General features: G+C 49.3%; 1 protein-coding gene across 1 annotated transcript in view; it reads left to right on the forward strand.

Moving 5' to 3' along the window:
• AKAP10 (A-kinase anchoring protein 10) overlaps positions 1-16,388 on the forward strand; it is a 35,742-nt gene that overhangs the window by 14,997 nt on the left and 4,357 nt on the right. The window contains exons 3-13 of the mRNA XM_084823105.1: positions 920-1,099; positions 2,293-2,850; positions 6,367-6,465; positions 6,844-6,928; positions 7,820-7,943; positions 8,888-9,024; positions 11,805-11,949; positions 12,106-12,285; positions 13,087-13,196; positions 14,540-14,622; positions 15,955-16,007. Of these exons, the coding sequence (XP_084679231.1) occupies positions 920-1,099; positions 2,293-2,850; positions 6,367-6,465; positions 6,844-6,928; positions 7,820-7,943; positions 8,888-9,024; positions 11,805-11,949; positions 12,106-12,285; positions 13,087-13,196; positions 14,540-14,622; positions 15,955-16,007 (1,754 nt within the window). The remainder of the gene's footprint in view (positions 1-919; positions 1,100-2,292; positions 2,851-6,366; positions 6,466-6,843; positions 6,929-7,819; positions 7,944-8,887; positions 9,025-11,804; positions 11,950-12,105; positions 12,286-13,086; positions 13,197-14,539; positions 14,623-15,954; positions 16,008-16,388) is intronic.

Consider the following 16,388-nt stretch of genomic DNA (forward strand, 5'->3'; position numbering starts at 1 on the left):
ATAAGAAATCCGCCTTTCCAGAGTGCTCAAATAGCATTGGGGCTTAGAGGTTTCCCCACTGTCTAGCACAGAAATGCCCATCCTCTTGAGTTTGGTCAGCATCCGTTCCTCCAAAACATTCATAATCCTCGAAGATTAGGAGGCTTAGCCTAAATCAGGAACTCTAATCCCTGTTATCCAGGGTCTCTTTTTTTCAGTGATGGTGTGTCATCAGCTCAGTATTTTACTGTTTTCCACATGCAGTTTGGGATGTGATGTATGGATTTTCCCAGTCCTGTTTGTGGAACTTGCTGTTGGGGCGGAGAGCTCCCTGAACAATATCTACTCCACTGTTATCATGTACAATGCGTTGCAATTTGTAATACTGTTGTGTTTTATAGTTTTTTGTTACATAATTTGTTGTAAATCGTTTGGGGATTTTTTAAATGGGAAGCAATATATAAATACTGAAATAATAGTCAAATTGACACAGCTTTAATGTACTTAGTATCTTCTGTTCATTAAAACTCCTTTCCTTTCAGTTGCCTTATTATTTTCACTGTCCATCTTATTTACAGTGGCTTCCTGGCTTCCCCCAGGGTTTGTTTACAGTAGGTGTCTTTGTGCCTTCCTCTTTAAACTGCAGTTGCTTTCTCTTGCTTAACCACTGAGCTTAAAGATCCCCACTTCTATCCTGTATGTGTTGCTGCTTTCTTTTTCTTCTCTGCATGGGGGCAAAGCAAAAAAAAAAAGTCTTGGATTTCCCATAGTGCCTTGCATCGAGGGAGGAAGTGTGGAGGCCGCTGCCTTTGAAACCAGACACTCTAGCCAAGTCTTTCTGCCCAGGAGGACTGAATGCTGTGTAGATCTGGAAACCGTAGGCCTGCACTTGGTAAGGGGGCAAAACACCCTGTTTCCTTTTATTTTTTCCCTGTGCCAGCTACAGTACCAGTACATTCCCCTCAGAGAAGCACCAGAAACCATGCCGCGCTGGAGGCCGCCGGACCAAGCCATGTGGCCATCAACGCCATCTCTGCCAACATGGACTCCGCAAGCAGCCGCACGGCAGCTCTTAAGAAGCAACCCAGCCACATGGAGGCTGCACACTTTGGAGACCTGGGTAAGCCTTTTCATTTCATTTATTATATTTCTATACCGCCCCATAGCCAAAGCTCTCTGGGCATTTCACAAAACTTAAACACCATTAAAATATATGATATAAAATATAAAAACCATTCTCATAATGACAGAAAAACACACACACAACAACAACGTATATCTAAAACAATTTAAAACAAGCAGCCAGAGACATTGAAAAGACTCATTATACACTGCAAAATGCCTGAGAGAAGAGGACAGTTTCAACCTGGCACTGAAAGGATGACAGTGTTGGTGCCGGGCGGGCCTCATCAGGGAGATTATTTCATAAATGGGCATCCTTGACCTCTCACCCTGTTTTGTCTGGGTGGGATGGCCTTTTCTTAACATAGCTTTGCAAAACTTGCTCAGTTGATCTGGCTTCACTTGGTGAGGGCAAAGGACGTGTTTGTTGTTGTTTTGAGGCTAAATTGTCAGGAACAATTAATAATTGCCTTACCTTCTAAAGACAAGCATAAAACCCTGTTCAGTTGTAAATTCTCACTCATCCCTACTGCATTGAGATGGCCCCTATAATGAGGCTTTGATGATCTACTTATAAATTTTTTTCAACTTAATCTCTTAGTTGTAGAGTTATTGGTAAGTCAGTTAAAAGTGTGATTTATGAAGTGCCCCAATTAATTAGACTTTTTTTTAAAAAATGTACTCTTTTAAATACAAGTATCTATAAAAATCATGCATGGTAGCCATCATTTTAGGAGAGACACTTCCCCCCTGCTCATGCTCAGCTAAGATGAGGCCTGCTACAAGACTCATGTGCATCATCCAAAAGCAAAGGAAATATGTTTTTTTGCTTCAGAAGGATTGATTTTTACTATATTTGCCATTCAAGTAATTAATGGGGGGGGGCGGGGGAGTATGATTGTATGAGTTTTGATGGATTGATCGGATAGCAGCCTTCATTGGTTTGCTGGTGATGAATTGGCTAAAAATTCTTTAACCAGTTGACAGTCCTGCTGTTTCAATTTGCAAGCTACCCGGGGCCAGAATAGCTTCATTTGAGACTGCAAGCTACTTGGGACGGAGACCTGTCCTCTTCTACACTGTAAAGCACCATGGACACTTACTTGATGGTGCTATGTAAGCAGTAGCAGCAGCAATAATAAAAAATATAAACCAGGAAGCAACATTCTTCTTTCCTTGCCTTCTCTTTAGGCCGATCCTGCCTGGATTATCAGGCTCAAGAGACCAAATCCAGCCTTTCCAAGACACTTGAGCAAATCCTTCGGGATGCCGTGGCCCTCCCATATTTCATCCAATTCATGGAACTGCGCCGCATGGAGCACCTGGTCAGGTTCTGGCTGGAGGCCGAGAGTTTCCACTCTACCACGTGGTCCCGCATCAGAGCACACAGCCTGAACACTGTCAAACACAGCTCGTTGGCCGAGCCGGTCTCCCCTTCCCTCAAACAGCACGGAAACGCCACGTCTTCTGCCTCCTCGGAGTCGCTTGACAAGCGACTGGAGGATTCCGGCCCGCCTCAGCCCTCACCGGCCAAGCGGTTGGCCACCGAACTGAATGGCCAGACATTTAGCCTTCCAGAGCATTTGCTGCTTTGCCAGGGTGGCAGCAAAGCCCGCCCCGGGCTTGGGACGTCTGAGGCAGAGGGCTGTCCTACTCCGGACGAACCTCACGACTCTTCCAAAGGCTCAGCATCCAATAGAAACAGCCCCTCCTTTGCACTAAAGGACTTGTCAGGAAAGCTCATGAAAAGTAAGTGCTGGCCGCCTCCCTCCCACGGCCTTTCCGAAAAGACGCTTGATTTATTTCACAGTAGTGTGTAAAACTCCGATCAGGTTTCCTCTTTTAAGGCAGCGCTTCATCACGTAACCCAGTAACTTCCCGTTGGGACACAGGAGAACCAACAGCGGTTAAAGTGTAAGCACCACCGTGCTGAATGGGACCATGCGCCCCCGGGAAGGGCTTAGCTCACTGGCGGAGTGCATCGTTTGCATGCAGAGCGTTCCTCTGTTCAGCCACTGGCCTCTCCGGTTCAAGGGATTTTAGGGTGCAGAGCCAGGAAGTGGATCTGCTTCCCAGAGACTTTGGAGAGCTGCTGCCAGTGCGAGTAGACAGTACTGAGCTCAATGAACCCAGTGGTCTGATTCAGCCTAAGGCAGCTTTGCCTCCTGGGTCCCACAAGCAGGTCAGGAAGGGAACATCCTCCCCCAGTTGTTCTTTCCCAGCATCTGGCATTGAGAGACACCTTGCCACTATAAGAGGGGTGGAGAAGGTGTGACCCTCGAGATGCTGTTGGACCACAACTTCCATCAGCCCCAGCCAACATGGCCAATGGTGAGTGATGTTGGGAGTTGCAGTCCACCAACAACTGGAGAGACAGATGTTTCCATTCTTGCTCTGTAAGAAGCAGGCGGGCTTATTTATTTTCCCACCACCAAGGGAAAACAGAGACCAATGTAAACCAAGATTTCTGTTGGGCAATTCATTTTGTTAATTGGTTAGCATAATACTTAGAAGTTAGACTGTGACTAACTGGAGCCTTCATACCCTGAACTAGATTTGCCGCTGGGAAGAATAACTTTACATGGGGGCCCTAAAGACACACACTTGGGGAAACCACTATAAAGACAGCAGTAGGGGAAGTCAGCTCCCGCCTCCTCGTCTCTCAATGCCAGATGCTGGGAAAGAACAACTGGGGGAGGATGTTCCCTTCCTGACCTGCTTGTGGGACCCAGGAGCTTTCTAGGAGCACAAGCCAAAATCTTGGGTCACGCAGCTTGTTGTGTCTTTTACGCTGCATAGTGTGTATCTCTGCTTAGATTCAAGCAGGGATTTCTCTTTGACTCTCTCTCTCTGTACGCAAGCCAGGCACTATCAAGATCCTTTACTTCAAAGACTTAAAGGCCAAGACCGAAAGGATTATGACATCTGCTCACTATTGGGATTATTTCATTGCGATCAGCAATGAACTGAAAATGCAGCTCTGTGTAAAGTGATGCATATTGGGGCAAAATATGCCAACTTCACGTATATGCTGATGGGATCTGAGCTAGCAGTGACCCACCAAGAAAGAGCTCTTGGGGTTGTGGTAGAAGCTCGATGAAAGTGTCAACCCAGTGGCTGAATCAGGCCAATTCCAGTGTGACCATAATTGGAGAAGGGGTGGAGATTAAAACTGCCAAGATAATCCTCCCCTTATACAAATCGATGGTGCGACCACACTTGGAATACTGTGGACAGTTCTGGTCACCACACCTCAAAATGGTATTGTAGGGCTGGAAAAGGTGCAGAAAATGGCAACTGATCAAGGAGCTGAAGCAACTCCCTCACGAGGGAAGGTTACAACTTCTGGGACTGTTTAGCTTAGCAGTGCACAAGATTATGCCTGGTGTGGAGAGGGAGACATTTTTCTCCCCCTCATAATACTAGAACCTGACGCGGTCGTCCCATGGAGCTGAAGGGTGGGAGATTCAGGACAGACAAAAGGAAGGACTTTTTCACATGGCACAGAGTTAAACTATGGGATTCACTAACACAAGATGTAGTGATAGCTACCAATTTGGATGGCTTTAACAGGGGCTTATACACATTCATGGAGGAGAAGGCTGTTATTGGTTACTAGTCCTGATGGCTATATGTGACCTCTGGCATTGGAAGCAGGATGCCTCCTTATAGCAGGGGGAAACCCAAGGAGGAGGGGGCTATAATTGTGCTCATGTCCTGCTTGTCAGCTTCCCATGGGCATGTGGTTGGCCACTAGAGGAACAGAATGGACTAGAGGGGCTTTTGGTCTGATCCAGCAAGGCTGTTCTAATGTTCTTAATGAACCTTATGTTTGTGTGAGACAGCTGCTTCAAATTTAGTAAACTTTTAACTTGTATTTCCATAAGCGTACTTTACAGTGTTGGATACTTTTCTTCAGGAAGTTCTCAGAAAAGAACCCTCCATACGTCTTACACGTTCTCAGTTGTGTTGCATCCGTACTGAACTGATGCTCAGCCCGTAATGGACTGCCTGGTTTCAGTGCACACAGAAGGTTTGCCTCTAATTTTTAACAGCCCCCTCCCCTCTCAAAAAGGTGGCAGACAATATGAAAAACCCACCATCTAAAAACAGCACAAGGAGAATAAATGTGTTAAAATCAGGGATTCTAATACATGGCTGTTGCAATCGGGTTGTTTTTGGGTGGCTTTTGTCAAGCAGAGGCCATAGCTCTGTGGCAAATATATGCTTTGCATGCAGACGGCCCCAGGTTCGATCTCCTGTTGTCAGAGCAGACAATACTGGGCTAGGTGGACAAATCATCTGACCGGTAAAAAGGCAGCACCCTGTATTTCCTGTGTAATGTCTAATCCGCCATTTGGAGGGAGGCATAAAGCAGGGGCAGGCAACTTGTGGCCTTCCAGATGTTTTGGCCTACAGTTCCCATCAGCCCTGTGTTATCTTAGCCAGCATAGTCAGTGGCGAGAGATCATGGGGTTGTAGGCCAAAACATCTGGAGGCCTACAAGTTTCCCAACACTGGCCGACAGCCTGCATCGTCTCTCACCACTGGCTGCGCTGGCTGGGGCTGATGGGAGTTGTAGGCTGTTACAGACGAGGAGGCGGGAGCTGACTTCCCCTACTGCTGTCTTTATAGTGGTTTCCCCAAGTGTGTGTCTTTAGGGCCCCCATGTAAAGTTATTCTTCCCAGCGGCAAATCTAGTTCAGGGTATCGAGCCTGTAAAACTCTTCTTTTAGTTCCATTATTCTCTTCTCCCAGTTCCGTTTAGCTTTCAAGATTTGGTTCGCAGGCCTAAGGATCAACACCCTTGTAGTCGGGGATGAGATCTGAAAGGCCCCTCGGCTTCAAAAGTAGTTTGCCGTGCAACACGGGGGCAGGGGGCCTGCTGTTCACGAAATGCCAGTTGAAATCCCACTCACACACACTGAACCAGCTGCATAGTTGTCGGCTTCCTTCTCCAAGGGCTGTGGTCTCAGGTTCTTTGGTGAAAAAGTGCAGTCTACTTAACCATTTCTTTAAAAGAAAAGCTTGCAGCATTACCTGTCACAAAGGCCTGTTCCTCCTTTTCAGAATTTATTTATTTATGTATTTCATTTCTATAATGCCTAGAATAGCCAAAGCTCTCTGGGCGGTTCAGAAAAATTAAAACCAAAAAGCACAGGATAAAACAATATAAAATATAAAAGCATTAAAACCACAACATAACAATACAATCAGAATAAAACCTAGCAGCTGCATATTCACTTTCCCCCCTTTTCTTTCTAGGTATAGAACAGGATGCAGTTACAATTTTTACCAAATATATTTCTCCTGATGCTGCTAAACCAATACCAGTTACAGAGTTGATGAGAAACGACATTGTTGGTAAGGAGTGTGAGTGTGTGTGTCCTGGGTTATCCAAGAGTCCAGTGCTCAATAAGTGTGACCTGTTTGTCACGGTAGCAAACTTTGGGGATTCTTTGGGAGAAGCCGTGTTCTGTAGACCCACTGCAACCCCTCCTTAAGTTTGTGCCGTAGATATGCCCCTAAAACTAGCAAATAGCTTTTTATTGGTATTCTGTTTTTAAAGACAAAATTTTTAATATGGTGTTTTATTCTTTTTATCTTTTATTGTTCACTGCTCCAGAATCTGTTTTTATAGTATACAGTACTATACAGTATATAATTGCTGTAAATAAATATCTATACTATACTATGCCGCCATATACAGTACCTCTAACCTGTGATCTGGTGACCTTACAGCAAAGATTTGTGGGGAAGACGGACAGGTGGACCCCAATTGCTTCGTTATGGCGCAGTCGATAGTGTTTAATGCCATGGAACAAGAGTAAGTCCATCCGCTCTTTAAAAAATTAAAAAGTTGTGGGAGAGGGTGCTTTATATTGTAAGTGCCAGGCATAGCTCTTACCAGGTGAAAGTGGTTGAGGTGAAGGCCCCAGAGCTAAGTGGAGGGAGGATGTTGGAGGGAAGCAGCAGGCTTCCTCTGCTGCTCAGACTAGAGCAGGGGTGCAGAACCTCAGGCCTTGACCTTCCATGGGTCACAATCCAGCTCTCTGGGGCTCCCCCCGGTAGCCACACCCCTTCCCCCTGGCTGCTGTTTGTTTTGTGGTTTCCCAGCTTTTGCGTAGGTTTTTTACCCCTGTTCTAAAAGGTTGAAATCTCTCTCCTGAGACTTAGTTTCTTGGCAGTAGAGCTTAAAGGTAAAACTTGCTGGGGGTTTTGGCCCTGCCCTCTGCTGGATTTGGCCCCGCTCACCACCGGAATGCATCCGCCGAGAGCGTCTCTGAAATAGAATTTGGCCCTGGGGCTGATAGAGGTTCTGCACCCTAGAACTAGAGAGCCAATCCTGCCTGGAAGCTTTTATGCGGGGGGCGGGCAACGCAAGCAATGTCCCTGACGTGCTCTGGCCTGTTTCTGACGCTTCCTTGCTGTTCTGGCTGGCTTCCTTATGATTCTTTCCATTTGACCATGATATTATAGGGGGTGGGATGGGGGACAAATCCCAACCTGTTGTCTCTCAGGTCCCCCTGCAGGCTCACGTCCGGGCAGTTTAGCTTGTAACCTTGCTGCCAGCCAGTCCCGGGTTAGAGGAGGAGGAATCCTTGATGCCCTCCTGTCTCCTTTCTGCGCATGTTGGCATCTTGAGCTCGGCCGGGCTGGAGTCGGAGCCGCTTGCCTCCTGCTCCCTCCTAACGAGGCTGTTCTGTCCCTTGCGCAGGCACTTTAGTGAATTCCTGCGAAGTCACCACTTCTGTAAATACCAGATCGAGGTGCTGACAAGCGGAACCGTTTACCTGGCTGATATTCTCTTCTGTGAATCTGCCCTCTTCTATTTCTCCGAGGTGAGGCGGCTTCCCTTCTCTTCTGGGTACAGTTTCTCATTTTGCCAAGCAGAAGAGGTGTAAGCTGGAGCAGCCTGCTTCGGTAGATCTGGGTTAGATTTGCCGCCCTTACAGCCCTGTGAGGATGGGCGACCCTTGTTCCCATTTCAGAGAAAGGAAGCTGAGACCGAGATGGCCCCTGCCCACATGCTACGGCCCTGGTCGCGTTCTTCATCAGGGCTTCCCAAGCACGCCTCCTCCCAGCTCCCCTGTGTATGGCTAAAGTCACAGTGGGATTGGGAGTGGCAGATCTTCCCCCACGCACACACTCATGTACATCCAAAAAGATATATTAGGCATTTTCCTGTCCACATGGGCTGTGTGTCATGCAGGTTTCAAAACACACACCCCCCCCCGAATCCTTGTAAACTTGACAGAGGAAGGGTGTGAAAACAGCCTTAACATAAATGCTGAAGAAGCCGCAGCTTGGAGAGTCCTGGAGAACTCTCAAGTGTATTTATAGCGAATGCTTTCTCTGAGCAGGATAAACTGCTAATAAGAACTCTCCGGCATATTTTTTTTCCCCCTTCTTCACATGCCTGACAGTGCCTTCTAATGAAACTGTTCGGCAAGATTCCAGGTTCCCCCTTGATGTCCAACCCACAGCGCTTCCATTGCTGTGGTTCGAACATGTGGCATTGTGGCAGTTCTGCTGGTCATCTCTGGCAAAGGGGGAATGTTCTGACACGCAAATCCCATTTTCAGTAGCCTTGCCACAAATGCGGGTAGTGCTGAGTAAGCCTTAAGTCTTGTGTAAACATCTTTAAAATGAGACTGACAGCAGCCTACCCTATGGGGATGTTGTGAGCTTCTCTCTCTCCCCCCTTCTGATTGCACGTAAAGAACTTTAGGAAGTGTTGTGTTGGAGAGGTAGTTATGCTCGCTGCTTTGCTTTTGTTCCTTAGTTCATGGAGAAAGAAGATGCCGTTAATATCTTGCAGTTCTGGCTGGCAGCAGATAATTTCCAGTCTCAGCTGGCTGCCAAAGAGGGCCAGTACGACGGGCAGGAGGCGCAAAACGATGCCATGATCTTATACGATAAGTGAGCGGCGCTCTCAAAATGCCCTTCCGCACCCTCTTCCTTCTCCGCACCTCTTCCTTCTCCGCACCCTCTCCTGTGTGCTCTCATCCCAATCAGTGCTTTCCCACATGCAGCGTTATGTCATCAATCCCTCGTCTGAACTTGACAGCAGGTGATGAGAGCGTGAATGTGTTTCAAGCACTGCAACATGGGATCCAAAGGACCTCAACGTTAACATTAAATAATAATAACGATTATTATTATTTTATTCTATTATTATTCTAGCCTTCATGGTGGCTGGAGAAAAACTTGAAAGCATTCCATCAGAACAGGGTTGGTGGTTCAGGGGTGCGGGGAAAGCTTTCCCTTAACTGCCTGAGCTTCTTTAAGAAGAAAGAAAAGAGCTTTTATTTTAGTTACTTACTAGCTAATATACCTGGCGTTGCCCAGGATGTAATTTTGTCATAGGCACTATTTGTTAGAAACACATTAAGGTAGGTTTATGCTTCTCGGAAAGGCCCCATAAGAAAGGTGAAAAGTTGAATCCACCAGATTTGATTAAAAAAGCACAACAATTATAATGAGCAGATTGAATAAAAAACACTACTAAGAATGCAAGAGACTGAATCTGTAAGTGCTACTACAATATAATCCACACTGAATCTCATACCACTATTAAAATGTTCAGCAGAGGCTTCCTTGCTGGATATTGCAGGAAGAAGGGAGAGAAACCAAGTGCTCTCACAGTCAGAACAGGAACCATGAGTAAAGGGGAGGGAACAAACGGCAGCCAGCCAGTCCAAGGTGAAGGAAGTCAGAGTGACTGGGAGAGAGATCAATAGAATGAAAGATGGCCAGTAGGATGACTGGTAGCTGAAATCAGAAACCTGGCCTGCACCATGATTGAGAGGGTGCACTTGTTAGTAAGGGGAAGTATAAACAAAGTAATGGTGCAACGCAGTGACTCCTGTCATACACTCCGGCAAGTGAGAATGTGAACTAAAAGCGGCAGCAACTCTAGGGCCCAAGTGGCAGGGTCCATGGGGCCCTACAGTGCGATTACACGCAGGGCAGCTCCCCCTTATTCCCTGCATTACAGATGGCCCTGCAGCCAGCCACAAACACGCAAACCCACACACAGTTTTTGACTTCTATATATACAGAGAAGATTTACAGCATGTGTACCCCGCCCTTTAGCCAAAAAGACTCCCAGAGTGTCTTACAAAGACAAGTTGTATGACGCTCTCTGCTCTTGAGCTTACAATCTAAATTTAAGGCTTAACACACAAGGAAGCGGGAGACAAGGATATATAGAATTAAACATTCTTTTTTTTTAAAGCCTATTAGAAGAGATGGTGATGGTGTCAGTTTACTTCCTCTCCCTCTCCTGCTCGATTTCAGCATCTGCCTTTCCCTGCAAGGGAGAGGGGGAAGAGAGCCTTCTCCATGCCTCCTCCCCCTGAGCCTCTTGGCTTCAAAAGCAGAGCTTTCCAATCAGGAGTTTCATTAAATAGGCCCATTCCCTTGATGGAATTGTGGAGCCCCTTGACACGTCTGTAATGAGCAGCTCCAGCCAGATAGGTAGAATGCAATGCGCTGCTTGGGTAATTGCACTGTGAGAGGGAGCGGGGCAGAGGCTGCTAGCCTTCTGGGGCTGGAAGGGGAAGGCGACCGTGCCCCATCCCTCCTTCAGTAGCCCACTAGGCTTCTGTGCTGGGCTCTGCTCCGCCAGCTTGCTCACCTGCCTGCAGCTCCTTGTCTGTGGTGACCAGATGAGTGCTGAAAAACAGGCCTGTCTTGTAGAGGGCCCGCTGCCGTGGCTTTCAAACACTATCTAATGACCAGGCACGGGACTTCCTTACTTTTTTTTTTTACCTAGATAGGTGGGGAAGGAGGTAGTGAGATACCAGTTTAATTTCAAACCGGCCAGTGGCTCTTTACACACTATGGTCTTCAACTGGTTTTAAAATGGTTCTCTTCCCTCCCCCTCCCCCCCCGCAAAGATCCTGGGAATCGTAGTTGTCTGAGAACGCTGAGACTCCTCTGAGACCTTCCAGCCCCTTCCCAGAACCAACACTCCCGGCATTCCTCAAGGTGGAACTTGGTGTCAGGCTGTAGCAGTAGACACAACCTCCGTTCTCTGATATATACCCAGTGGAGGCTGGTGGCGCCGGTGCTTTGCACCATGGAGAGCTCCTTCAGAGTTCTGACTGAAACCCGGAGCCGATTCACTGCCCCGCTGACATCGGAGCCACCAGCCTCCACTGCACGCACCCATGATAGAAGGGGCTGTTGGATCAGAGCTGGGTGCCCCCCACAGTTCTGCACCAGAACAGGAAAAAGGCCCAGGAGTCAGAACTGGATGCCCATTCTGCATCCTGAGAAAGTCAGCTCGAGTCTCTAGTCCTTAAGACTGCAGAGAGGCTGCCTGTGGAAATCTCCAAAGCCAAAGGGATTTCTAGTGGTCGGGGCACCATGTCCTGCGTAGCTCCTTGCCATCTCCCTATTATTTTAAAAAAAGAGTTTTTTAAAAAAGCACGTAAATTTGTCAGTGCCTATTTTGGGGGGCACTTCTAGGCGGCTCTGCTCTTGCGTTCCCCACCTCCACGATGCCCCTCAAGCCAGGCCCCCAAAATGAGCACTACAACCCACAGAGAAGGTTAAGGCCCGAATCTGAATGGTGCGGGAGATAAAGGGAGACAGATGGGGGAAAGAGGTGGGGTGGATTTGGGCTGCTTTACAGCTCACCTCTGTTCTTCGGATTTCTTTTGCCCTCCCCTGCCTTCCTCCTCCCACTGTAGGTACTTCTCCCTCCAAGCCACTCACCCTCTTGGTTTCGATGACTCTGTGCGACTGGAAATAGAATCCAATATCTGCAGGGAGGGAGGGCCGCTCCCCAACTGCTTCACCACTCCGCTGCGGCAGGCCTGGACCACGATGGAGAAGGTGAGCAGGGCCTCCCCCCTTGCACGGGAGGTGGCGAGGTCAGAGCTGGGGCCTTCCGCACGCGAAGCAGGAGCCCTGCCCTGAGCTGCAGGCCGTGCTCCGACAGCCTTCTCTGGGGCATCCTTTCTCTCCCCCTACACCCCCTCTGCCTTGCAGGTTTTCTTACCAGGCTTCCTGTCTAGCAACCTTTACTACAAATACTTGAACGACCTCATCCACTCGGTCCGGGGAGACGAGTTTGCAAGCGGGAGCCTCGCGCTGGCTGCTCACGGCCCCGGCGGCACTCCCGACAATGACTCCCACACGGGCCCCGCGGACAGCGCCGCTCCTCCCCAGGTGCGTGGCCGTGTCTCGGTCCAAGCCCAGGGCCCTCTGGTTGGATCTGGCTCACGTTCGGAAGCCAGCCTTCCCCCCTTGCTTCCCCTTCCCCCCTTGCTTCCCCTTCCCCCCTTGCTTCCCCTTCCCCCCTTGCTTCCCCTTCCCCCCTTCTCCTCCTCCTCCCATTTATGTTTACTGGCAGACTGCAGTGAGCAAAATTAAAAGGGAGGGAAGAAGGTTCTGCACGTTCCCCCCCCCCAACCCCCCAATTAATAATGCTTAATGCCTGTATGTTTCCAAGCCCGATTCAAAGGGCTGGTTTTGACCTATAAAGCCTTTCGTGGCTCGAGACCGCAATACCTGACGGAGCGGCTCTCCCAGCATGAACTGACCCATCCACTACATTCAGCATCTAAGGCCTTCCCCCAGGAGCCGGCTTGGAAGGCAGCAACAAGGGAGAGGGTCTTCTAGGTGCTGGCCCCCCAATTGTGGAATGATCTCCCTGATGAGGCCCGCTTGGCACCAACATTGCTATCTTTTTGGCACCAGGTTAAAGCTGCCCTCTTCTCTCAGGCATTTGGCAGCATATAATGAACTTAATCAGGTCCTGAATTGTCTTTTGGCTGATTGTTTATAAATTGTTTTTAGATATATGTTCTCACTGTGTGTGCTGTCTGTTTACATAAAGACATATAAACAATTTTACACTGTGTATAATGTATTTTTAAATGGTTTGTAATCTTTGTGAACCACCGAGAGAGCTTTGGCTACGGGGCGGTATACAAGTGTAAATAATAATACCTGGAATTTATGTTGCAGTCCAGCCTCAAAAAGGCTAATGTAAAAATCCTGAAAAACTTTGATGAAGCAATAATCGTCGATGCTGCCAGCCTGGATCCGGAGTCTTTGTATCAACGGACGTACGCCGGGTAAGTTTCCGTCGGAGCGGGTGGGAGGATTTGTTACGGAGAGGCAGGTGGTGCTAAAACGGAGCATGTTGTGATTGCCAGCCGTATGGGCGCTTTGTCCCATGGTGTGATTCAGGGGCTCCCCAAACTCCGCCCAAATTGCAGCAAGTTCAAGAGGTTTCCCCCATCATCCAAATGTTTGCCTTCCAGGGCTGTGGAATAGACTTGCGCTATGTGAGCCTCTCTGCAGACCCCTGGAGGCATTTCACAGTCTGCCGCCCTTCTCTGCCTCTCCGAGGAACATTTGAGGCCTGCCAGATCCTACCGGTGGCGGTGGGTGGGTGATGGCGCACGCCGTTGCATCTCCATCGTTCGTCTGCTCCCTGGATGCAGAAGAACATGGTGGTCCCAGCCAGAGGCTGCACGCCCCCCCAGAGTGTGCGACGCTCTCTGGCGTGTGGATTGCTGGTGGGGAGATTCTTGTATGCTCCTCTGCAGAGCTTGTCAGAGAAGAGTAGATGTAGGGGCAAGGGAGGCGGAAAAAGCAGAAACGGTCCCAAAATTTGGGGGGGGGGTGCTGAGGGGGAGGGGAACCGGGACATGTGGTGGTGCAGAGAGAAAGGGAGCCATATCGGAGGAGCAGAGACCTCTGTGGGTTGGGGAGACAGGGAACAAATATGGGGTTGCAGACCTATGGAAGCAGTAAGAAGAGAGAGCACTATAGAGTGGATAAAAGGTGGGTGGGTACAAAGAAGTACCAGGGATACGAGGGAGAGCATAATATGGGGCGCAGAGAGTGAAAGGGGGCTACCAGAATAAACTCATACATTTTTCATGCTTTTCTGGTGCTTCTAGTGACTTCTGGCTTTTTGGCTTTGTTTTTAATGTAGTATTTTATTGTTTTAAATTGTTCTTTTGTTGTACATTGCCCAGAGTGGCTGGGTGACCAGCCAGATGGGCGGTTAATAAATTTAATTAATTAATAAATTAATTAAAAATTAAAAAACTACCAAAGTGGCCATCAGATTCTAGTGGGCTGGTCTTCCCCAACTTGGTGTCCCCAGGTGTTTGGGACTTCAGCTTCCATCAGGCTGCGCTAGTGTGGTCAGTGGCCAGGAATGCTGGGAGTTGTAGTCCCAAAACATCTGGCAGGCGCCAAGCTGCAGTAGGCCATCTGGAGACAGTGCCATTCGAGGTGCCAGAGGCGATTTGGTGGAGGGGGGCTTGGCTGCCCCTCAGCACTGAGCCCTTCTGCTGCCAAGAGAGGGAGGAGGGGGCTTTGTCCTGCGGTTGTCCTGCCCTTCCCATCTGCCGCAGCTAATGAGCTAGGACTCTTTATTTCCATCCATCGACACTTGCTGCAGGAAGATGACATTTGGACGAGTGAGCGACCTGGGCCAGTTCATCAGAGAGTCTGAGCCAGAGCCCGACGTCAAGAAGTCCAAAGGTAGGCTCCTCCTCCTCGTTCTGCAGGTCTCCAAGAGATGGCACTCCGAAGCACCAAAATAATTTGGAGGCAGGTTCCTTTGGGTCAGTGCAGCATGTTCCACGGAAGAACTTGCACTTGTCAAAGGTTCGGCAGCTTAATAGCATGCAGGTGGGTTTGGAGCGGACCAGAGGACAAGGAGGGAGGCTTGAAGGCAGATGGGGAGGGAGCAGTGTGTGTGGGTGGGGGGAACGGCAGTGATTAGGAACTGCAGGGGTGAGGAAGACTTGGGTTCACATCTTGGCTTGAAATAACCAGCCAGATCCTGGGCTGTAGGTCTCTAGTCTCCCATGTTCTAGACAGCGGGTTGACTCCCCCAGCTTGAGAAGCCCGGGCCAGTGAAGTTTCACTTCCGCCACAGGAGGAGGACCCCGCCCCCCGGTCTTGGCTCTGCCTTTGCCTAGAAGAGCGGGGTTCTAAGCCTCTGGTTAGAGCTGGGCATAGCACTGGAAAATAAGAATTGCCGTCTCCCCCTTCCCTGCCATCGCTCTCCTAGATAGGAATAGCTACCAGGGGCTTTTTTGTGAGGGAGGCGCTCACTGTTCTCAGCCTTTGCTCATGCAGTTTTTTGTGTCGGTGGTCTGCACTTGTGAAGGGACCTGGCACGTTTAGCCCCCCAGCGTTCCCCTAGCTGTTTCCTGGTTGCAGGGAAAAGAGGCCACTGCCACTGCTTCGGAAGGGACCTGCCCTGGTGTTTGTTCCTCAATCTGCTGCTGCAGCTGCCAAAGTCATCAGGCCTCCGCTGCTGCCAGCTCGCTGGGCTTCTGGGCGGAGGAACCTGGCGTGTCTAGCCCCGCTTCCCTTGCCACTGCTGCCAGACAGCTGGGGCTCCTGCCAGGGGGGGCGGGGCAGAGGGACACCCAGCTTGCCTCGTCCAGCATTTCTCACCACTGCTCCTGCTCATGGCTGTGCCTTCCGAGACAGGCAGGCACCTATTTTAACATCGCCTCTACATTCCTGCTCTTTTGATGGCCCAAAGGGGGATTGGACACATTTGGGAGGCTGTCAGTCATGAAGGCTACAGATTATCTCTGGCATCACAGGCAGTATGCCAGTTGCTGGGGAACATGGGCAGCAGGGTGCTGTTGCGCTCATGTCCTGTTGTGGGTTCCCCATTGGCACATCTGGCTGGTCTCTGGGAACAGAATGCTGGACTAGACAGCTCTTTGGTCTAATCCAGCAGGGCCGCTCTTCTAAGATATGACGGTTCCTAGATGGAGAAAATTGCCAGGATAGTCCTAAGAATAATGGACCTTTGCTGCTGTAATATCTTTCCGTCTCTGATCCCAACAGGGTCCATGTTTTCACAAGCAATGAAGAAATGGGTGCAGGGGAACACGGATGAGGTAGGCCTGTACATCCAAGCCTTTCACCAAGAAGCCAAGTAATAAATCATGTCTCTTTCTAGCTAGCATTGAGGAATATTCATGGTGGGGGTGTATTTCTTGTCAGGAAATTGAGAGCTCCCCAAGTCCATAACCGGGGTAAGTCGTGCGAATAGGTTGTGCCCATGAGCGCCCGAAGTCTGCTTTTAAACTGCAGGCGCTTGAACAACTTGGCCGCTTGATTGGCTGGCGTAAGGGGTGGCTGTTCTCAATAGTAAATTGCAGGCCACGGCAGCGGGCGTGTGTGTGTGTGCGCGCACGTGTGTCCCCGCCCCGCCCGCCCGCCCGCCCACATCAATCGCTGGCTGGTAGGATGTCGCCCAAGTGCAGTCCGTGCTCAAA

The sequence above is a fragment of the Heloderma suspectum genome, chromosome 16, assembly GCF_057233095.1.
Source record: "Heloderma suspectum isolate Gila_16-S chromosome 16, 16-S_ref, whole genome shotgun sequence".
Lineage (NCBI taxonomy): Eukaryota > Metazoa > Chordata > Lepidosauria > Squamata > Helodermatidae > Heloderma > Heloderma suspectum.